The sequence below is a fragment of the Hippoglossus stenolepis genome, chromosome 15 (assembly GCF_022539355.2).
Source record: "Hippoglossus stenolepis isolate QCI-W04-F060 chromosome 15, HSTE1.2, whole genome shotgun sequence".
Taxonomy (NCBI): Eukaryota; Metazoa; Chordata; class Actinopteri; order Pleuronectiformes; family Pleuronectidae; genus Hippoglossus; species Hippoglossus stenolepis.
Window position 1 is genome coordinate 6,220,179 of NC_061497.1, and position 9,338 is coordinate 6,229,516.

At 40.4% G+C, this 9,338-nt stretch overlaps 1 protein-coding gene across 1 annotated transcript; it reads right to left on the bottom strand.

Annotated features, from left to right (window-relative positions):
• Positions 1-306: 306 nt before the first annotated feature.
• si:ch211-283g2.1 (sodium- and chloride-dependent GABA transporter ine) lies at positions 307-6,052 on the bottom strand. Its single transcript, XM_035179172.1, has 13 exons — positions 5,926-6,052; positions 5,388-5,522; positions 5,101-5,305; positions 3,929-4,061; positions 3,705-3,839; positions 3,417-3,520; positions 3,210-3,334; positions 1,585-1,697; positions 1,354-1,494; positions 1,145-1,244; positions 840-940; positions 577-744; positions 307-459 (listed from the first exon to the last, which is right to left on the bottom strand). Exons 1-13 carry the CDS (start codon positions 6,050-6,052, stop codon positions 307-309), a joined length of 1,740 nt encoding a protein of 579 aa, XP_035035063.1.
• Positions 6,053-9,338: the final 3,286 nt, after the last annotated feature.

Consider the following 9,338-nt stretch of genomic DNA (forward strand, 5'->3'; position numbering starts at 1 on the left):
TGTTGAGGATGCACTCAACAATAACAGATTCTAAACACGTATCTGTCCACAAAATTGTATAAACGAACAAAACGGTCACCAGAAGTTCAACAAAATCTCAAATTAAATTCACACGCTTACAAAAATGTCCATTTTAAATAATCTACATGCAGCAACATGTTTCCACAATCATGCAAATAGTTTCTGTGGCATAAATAGGCTTAATTCTTTACCAGAAGTTTGTTCAAGATTTAAGACTAATAGCAAAACACTTCCAGATGAAGTTAAACCTGCAGCTAATGGTGGCAATGTGAACATCATGAGGTATCAGAGGTTTGTCTGAATGTGAGGTTTTTCAGTTACAAGAGAGTTGGAGCTGATGACAGCTATGACTGGATATGCATCTTTTCCTCCCATCTCATTATACGGCTTTTTTGACTTCTCATCCAGGCTGTGTGGTGTGATCGAGAGCTTCAGTTTCTGTTGGATAAAATGAATCAATGACATTAACCCACAGCTTGATGTGGTAACACACTCACATGAGTTTTAAATGCAGAGCCTTGAATGGAGAACAGGTTAATAGTACACGTAGGTCACCTGCATGAATGAGCCAGGCAGCACCCACAACGTGTGAACTGCACCCAGGGGAATCCAGATGATGGAGGCCATGGCAATGACCCACCCAACGCCCTGAGCCCAGGGAGGGAAGACGTAGTCCTCGTAGCGGGCTGGTTTGAATTGTAGGATGGAGAAAATGAGGAGGACCTGCAGAAAGAAACATTCAAAGTTCAGTAGTGACACTTTAGGATGGATCTCAAACTTGCATTTTGGGGAAAGTCCTGGTGGTCCTGCCTACTTACAGCGATCAGTGCAGGAGCAACTATCAGCCAGCACAGTCTGAAGAAGATACTTGCTCTCTTCCCGGTCATCTCTTCCAAGTTGTCTGAAAGTCGCTTCACACCTGCGATTGGGAAACTACTTTAGTAAAAACTTTCAGCTGTTAGCAGTCTGTTTTATGTTGTTGCTGATGGACTTTGTGGCATGGCAAGTCACATACTAAATTAAAGCTCAAAATTTATGAGATGCATCCATGTTTGGTTTAAAGTGTATCATCACATTAACTGACAACTAAAATTCGAATTAGAGCCGAACATCTTTTTCTTACCATAGCTCCAACAGATTGCTATAACCTCAAAGAATGCAAGAAACATGATGGACACGATCGCAGTGTAATGGTCCATCAGCTGAAAAACAAAGATTCCTACCTGGACACAGACAGAAACAGTGTTTAGGACAACAGGTGTGAGACTGAAGATCTTACAGTTTGGTTATAACTTGGTGAAACATCAACCAGTGATGAAGTAGAGTTTGTACCTGCATGACACAGGGAATTCCTAAAAGGCTGGCTGCACCACAGACAGCGAGAACAAACAGCTCCTTCCTCTTGAAAAATCCTATCAGCTGCTGATAGAATTGATCCATCAGACTGGTCACCATCACTTCAACCATCGCAAACTGACAACAAAAGAAATTATAAGAAATTATAAGAAGTTATACGGAATCTCTCTAGGACAGCTCCAAATGATGGCATTTCCCTGACTGTACCTCACTGTCCAGTCCGAGGCAGAGCAGCATGAAGAAGAACAACACAGCCCAGAGCTGAGGCACAGGCATGTTGGCAAAGGCTTGTGGGTAAATGACAAAAACCAGTCCTGGACCTGGATACACAAGAAAATCAATATGGCAACGAAGACTAAAAACTAAATCATGAAGACACTTCTAAAGAACAAACTGTGACATGTAATAACAAAAAGCTGTGAGGGGAAAGATCAACATGTGCAGAATTAATCTGTTCACTATACACTCCTTGATGGAGACAATAAACACACACTTGAAGAGCTAAAATACTCTGTACTGTTCATAAAGCTTTCATACTGCTACAGCAGTGTGTAATAATATATACAGATGATTAACAATACACACGTCATGTCAGCTCAAGCACTTGGACATTTCACGTACATCTTTAGTTAAAGAAATGTTTCTTGTCTCTTATTCTATTATTTTACGATTTATTCTTAATGACGTTTTTCAGATTTTTAACACAGCATAGCGGTCAAAGAGAATTAAATTATCATTTCAACAACATTTAAATAACTGAAAAATGTTCCAAGTAGTAGCCTTCATTTCAAGTGGTGTGTGAGATTGAGTTAAGCTGCTGTGCACTATCACCACCCACGTGTCATTCTCCAAAATCTGAATTCAGGTAAACAATATATTTCTATGTATTTGTCCTATACCTATCAATGCTTCAATAGAATTTGTTCATACGAGGCAACTTTGCTAAGCGTTTTTTATCCCCTAATCCAAACTGGTTTTACCACCATGATGCTAGTCAGTTGCACCAGAGTGGGGCACCTGTAGAGGGTCCCCCAGTACATAAAACCATAGAATTAACTCAAAATTGTCCTCAGAAATGTCCATGATATGCTCATGGACCCTCTCTTACAAAGTCTTGGACCATCGGGCACTCAACAGCTACCAGACCTCCACCAACTTCCCCTTGAATTCAATCAAGCGTCACCAAAATTCCCACACTCATAGAAATCAGTTCCCTATATATGCTTGATTTATTTCATCAGGATCCATGACTTATTCCCTGGAAAAAACTGTGAAAATGTGGAAAACACAATGGTCTGTTAAATCTTAAAGAAAAGGAAAAAACAAAAACAAATAATGGAACCAAATTTAATACGTTTTTCCCTGACCCATACCGTATCTTTCCACCAAGTTTTGCAATAATCAGCTCGGTTGTTTTTATGTAATCCTGCTTGCAATGAAACAAACTGACCAACAAACAGACAGGGGTAAAAAGATAAATTCCTTGGCTGAAGAAAAAGAAATACACTCTGAGTCTGGGACATGACACCTCCAGCATGTTGCAAATTTTGAATTATGACTCATATTTAATTGCAGCTTGGTCACTTGACTCCTCTGTGAAAAATATCAAATACCTGCAACAAATACCAGGTGCACTGTCTCGCAAGAAAACAGATTTATAACCATTCACACCCTCACACGGGTAAAATATCTTATTTTACTGCAAGTAAATTAATTAAAATTATAAATAAAACACAAATATTACCCTGATACCCAGGTATAAAAATGGGCAAGTCTAATCAGAATTTAGAATTGTGATGATTTGATATGAGACTATGGTTTTGTTCTCTTACCGTCCACAGCCAGATCGCTGACAGGAATGCCCTGAAGATAAGACATGTATCCAAAGGCAGAGAAAATGACGAAGCCTGCCAGGATACTGGTGAGGGAGTTGATGATGCATATAGTCAGGGTGTCCCTGTTGGGAAGAGAAGATGTTCTTTATATCACTTTCTACTTCTGCTGAGGGAAAAAGGATAAGAGGATTTCTGTCTTATTACTTCAGAATATTGTTGTTGAAGGAGTTGTAGCTGGACATGGCCAAGAGGGAGCCGAAACCAATCCCAATGGAGTTAAAGATCTGAGCTGCAGCGTTCACCCACACCTTCAACACAGAGGGGATGTTCATCCATAACTATTGATCATCACTGCCAAAACCTATCAACAATGCCTGTGTCAATGTTAACAAAATAAGAAGTTGGCTGACTACCCTCCTGTGTCAGTCAGGTCATCCAGAACCATTTATTTATGTATCTCCACCTCATGCACTCCTCTTGCTTCTTTCTTACCTCCACTGAGAGCAGCTTGTCCCATTTTGGCACAATGAAGAAGGTTATTCCATCTAATGCGCCAGGAAGCTGCACATTATTGATGAGCAGGGCAATCAGGATGACGTACGGGAACAGAGCCGTGAAGTACACCACCTACACACAGAAACAAACAAGGTAAGCGATTCACCATCAGTCCGTCAATCTCTCTCTTTGGCTCAGTCTATTCTCGCTCACTCCCTCACCTTGCCTGTTGATTTCACTCCCTTGAAGATACAAAGGTAAATGAGGATCCAAGACAGAATGAGGATGAGGAGAAGCTCCCAGCGTACCTCTCCTGCCTCCTCCACTCCATTAGTCTGCTCAAGCATCTTATTTCTTCAAAAAGAGAAGAGAGAAGTCTCCAAGATTATTACATTCTGCATTAATCCTGACATTATGCCTCATACCTGAGTAAAGTATAACAAAACGATGAGTCCAATTATTTTGTGATAAATTAGTCATTTTACTCTGATGGTCATTGGGCAGGGAAGTATTTATATGTGGTGAACCACAGGGTTCCATTTTGGGCCCGTTAATTTTTCTGCACTCTAATGGTTTCGGTTTTGTTCTTATCTCTCCACATTTGATTGCTGACAAATTTTTATCAACCAAACTTTTATATTCTGCCCTGCAAGTGTCTCTCACTCAGTTAACATCAACAATGGGCATTCATGGTCCCTAAAGGATGAATTCTCCAGACTTTGATCGTGAGCCTCTAACTTTTCCTCCACTAAGACCAACCCATTTATGGATTAGGGTGAAACATCATGCAACCTGGTGCAGATATCCCTGATCCGTGCTATTGACAGGTTAAAAAAATCTGGATTTGTCCAATACTTTCCAAATTCATGACTTTTATTTAGCACTGTTGAAAAAGCCTGCACGCCATTACCAAATATGTTATACAGCCATTGCTAATTTTCCACACCTCTGCTTCTCTCACATTGTATATGATATCATAAAATCACACACCTGGCACAACATATTGACCTATAAGCTTATACCAATAAACTGTAGTACTCACATGACGTGTGATCTCAAAGTGTATTCAATTGTTTCCTTTGTTTTGTCTTCTCGTGAAGCCCTTTGTAAATGTGATTTGAAATGTGCTTTGTAAATAAGGTTTACTTTTATTATTAAAAAAATATTGGATTATAGATTTATCCACTAACGGCAATTTAACAATTTCATGAGTACACCAATTTGAAAACGACAGGTTTCGCACCACTGTCTCAACAGGAAGCTGTTTGCAATGAACAGTGTTGGTTCTTTCAAAAAATCTTCAACATGCCATTACTGCATACTAGAAAGTAATTCCCAACTTCACCATTTATCTAAGAAGCAGAGCGGGTTTCTCCCACACAGTGAGACGTACTTGAAGAACTCCTGGCTGGCTGTGGAGGAGTAGCTGCTGTTGATGGCATGGTTGGTGCAGTTAGGTGTGTTCCAGGTGTTGTTGCAGCTCTGCCAGGGCAGAGGTGCCTGGAAGGAGTTGAAGAGATAGTAAAGAGCCCAGGTGATGACCACGTTGTAGTAGGTGCACATTATGAAGGAGATTGCCACTGATGCCACACCCACGCCTGAGGACAGACAAAAATAATGTTAATATCATGTCTTTCACAGTCAGACAAATAGACATGTTTTACCTTTCAGTTATGCTACCTTTCAGCAGTGGGCAGACATAAGCCAGAGCAAGGACAGGCCCTCTCTTCGTGTACTGGCCCACAGTCAGCTCCATGTGGAGCAGAGGGATTCCCAACACCACCAGCATGAACAGGTATGGCACCAGAAAGGCACCTGACAGTAAAATAATGGTCAAATATCACATCAGTCAACTATTACATACATTGCTGGCAAAGGAGCTCCCGCTGGTACTGTTTTTATGTCATCATCTAATGTTTAACTTTTGTTAAAGTGATCCTGCTCCTGCGTTTCCCTTTTACCTGTGTTGGGTCATTTTTACTGTTTTACAATTATAAACCAATGTACTTCCTCAACTGTACGTGCAGACTTTATCTGTTTAGTTTGAGCTTGTAAACTCGAATTACACACAAAGTTCACTGCAACTATTTTATAACTTGTGATCAAAATAATAGTTTGAAATTTTTTTTAACATAATCAGTACAAACAAATGCAGGGCTCACTAACAGCACATTATGTTAACCTGTGGAGAGGGTGGTCTTTTTTTAATAATTCTCACCTCCTCCACTCCTGTAGCAGAGATAGGGGAACCTCCACACGTTGCCAAGGCCCACAGCAGCGCCAATGCCGGCCAGAGTGAACTCTATCTGCCTGCTCCATGTCGGTCGGCTGAGGCGTTGATCCATGTTCTGCTCCCTGTGTCACCACTGTCGCTCATCGGGGCTCAAACTACATGGATGGTTGGCTAGAATTCAAGTAGCCCTGCGTGATATAACCTTCCTTTTTATTATCCTTAATGATTAGCTTAGCAAGACAGCCTACAGCAGGCCGTGGCACTGTGGCCCATAAAGGGGGGAAGATTTGTCTTACTTAACAGGTCAATCATCAGATACGTTGTTTTGAATATGAAATGTATTTTTGAAAAGGGAATTTTCAACACAGTTATTCAGAGAGTAGTTAGTATCTATTAGCAGAAATTTAATATTTTCAGAAGTATGTTTTCATTAGTTTAACCTGAAAGGAAGAATCGTCCTGTTCAAACTCTTCATATCTACATTGAAGCAGGTTCGTATCCACAGAGCTGTTGCAGCGCCATGTTATCAGAGAGGCCCCGGGGCCCTGTACGAAGCTGGGTTTGCGCTTATCGGGGTAAATATCCATGGTCACTTGTGCTGAACAGCTAACCTGCTCCAGAGCAGGTTCAATTGGAGATAAGAGATTAAGCTGTATAAAAGCTCCGCCCACAAAGACCTAGTTTAATACTACGTCCCTATCTTTAAGAAGGTTTATCCTTCGAAGTTAAATATTTATTTGGAGTGGGGGATAGATAGTTTACAGATTTACCTAGTGACAGCCCCTATCCCTCCCTCCCCCCCCTCTCTCTCTGAGACATGGTGCAGAGAAATAGGTCCATGTGTTTTTATTGACTAGTAATTGCAAACGTTTCCACCACAGTGTGTCCTCAGAGTCAATACAGACAGTATGTGTCAAACTTATAGAGTCTACATCATGTGACTAAGTAAAACGTGTCATCTCTCATCCAAGAGGCTTCTTCAGTTCAGTTCCACAGGTCTTGTAAGTAAAGAACAGATTCATATCTCGTGGCCCCAAGTTATTTATCTCTTTCCCACACGTGAAGTTCAGCTGGATCTCGAAAGAAATCCTGGGTATGTTGAACTCCCTTTGTAGTACAGACTCCAGGACGGACAAAAACACAACACTGGCATGAAAGAGGGCCTGCACGGACCACTAGATTTCACTAAATCCTAAACACTGGTCCTTTAATGGTTCAAGTAGCTATAACTCTTGTCGCTGGAAGTGAAAAGACTCCTTTTTAACAATAATTGTTTAGTAAGTGTGGAGATTCTGAATTTTGCATTGACAGTGCATACGAATTAAAAAAATTCTACAACATATTTTGCAAATACCATTATAGTTATATACATACATATACTTTATATATATCATATTATAATGATATTTGTCAAATATTGTCAAAGTATATATGGGTTAACAATAATTATCTATGGAGTTATAAAGCTCAAGTAAAGATAGACTTAATTAATCTTAACCTTTCTAAATAATTTTTACAAAAAATTATATTTTGAATTCTTATAGACCTACTTATAGACTTCACCTCTCTGCTCCTCTGTAACACCAAGATCTTTAGAATGCCGAGAATTCTAAATATCTTCACTGAAGACACAGGGAGACCGAGCTGTTTTTTTTAACACTTTTAATGATCAGTTTGCAGCACATGAATGTCCGGAAAGTTTACATAATTTGTTCTTATCCACAAGTGATGTAGTGCAGGTTTCAGGTGGAGACATCTGGTTTAAACAGACCACATTCCTGTAGGGATAATCTTTACCATTGCTCTTTAAATGTGTAACCATTAAGAAAAGACGACAACAAAAATCCACACAGCACCTTTCTACAGAGCATTTCTCAATCAGCCTCCTTTGTTTGCATTTGTCTTTGCAATTACATTCATGTCTCCGTTGGATATTTATTTATTTCCTGCATCGTCCCATATCATTCATAACAGATCAACATATTTATCATTTATTCTCTTGGCAAATGGGGGGATAAACGTTATTAGGTGAACGCCCTCAAAATAAACATTTCACAGTATACACTACGTGCAACTCACAACACAAGTGGCTGCAGGCAGTCATTAATTCAAGGGAAGTCAGCTAACTGGATATTAGATGTATATTCTGCTGACACCAGTATCAAACTGCCTCACTGGGATTTACTGGGTAAGATGGGTGGGTATATTTACTGAATGAAGCTGGAAATAAACCCCTATGGATCGTTCCTGAAGGAAGCCGGGTCAAAGAGGAAACACAGCCGACCATGAAAAGAGAAGGCTGCAGCAGTGGTGGAGGCAAACACATCTCCAGTCTCCAGTACTGCAGTGGGGCTGTGGGATGAGGCAGACATGAGACTGGAGCCTTGTCTGTGCGGGGTGGAAATGTCGTAATCCACTTCCTGTGGTGATGAGTTTTAGTATGACAAATTTGCACCAAATTTCAGTTGCAAAACAAACTTCAAACCATTGCCATCAGCAGCAGTTAAAATGAACTGTTTCTGAGGAGCACTGGGATGTCAGTTATCCAACAGCTGCAGACCAGGTCCACTAAACCATGTACTCAAATCTCAAAGTCAGAATCTGTGTTGTTGTCATTATTTGTTCATTTATTTGACAGGGACAATGCTCATTAATCAACAGACAAAACACTGTAAATGAGCTAGAGTTAGCTGTATAAGATCATTTTTCATCTGTTTTCCTTGGTTTGTCCAGTTCTTACAAGGCAACCTGACATAAAAATTACCTATCTTATATAATTAGAAATATCTAATAATTTGTGTGTGTTATGCATACCATCCAAACTAACTGTACAAAACACCTATAAGTAAATCCCGCCAGCCAACCAACAAAACATCAACCCACAAAGCATCAACCAACCAACAAAACATCAACCATCCAACCCACAAGCCAACCAACCAACCAACCAGCCAGCCAGATAAAGATAGGGTGTTTTGGTATGTGCTGTACTGAATGCCATTCTAATTGTCTCTGCAAAGACTAGGAGCCGGAGGGCCTTGTGGGGCGAGCCACCCCCACTCCAGGGTTTATCAGCTGGTTCACCATGCATAAAACATGCTTACAGAGACAATTGCAATGCCGGTCTCTCAGGTTTTGGGTTTGAAGTCACCTCCTATATCAGTGCTTCTTAATCTCTTGCACGTCAAGAATCCCTTAACCGACACAAATTAAACAGCAGACCCCCAATTTGACAAGATTTTTGATTTAAGATGTTTTATTAAAGGACGTGTAATAAGTCATACATAATACGAAATTAAATGATTCCTTTTTTAGCCGGAGACCCCCTGGAACACCTGAAGGACCCTTGGGGACTGGACCCCACACCACAGAGATATACCTATTCTACATCACAGCAACCC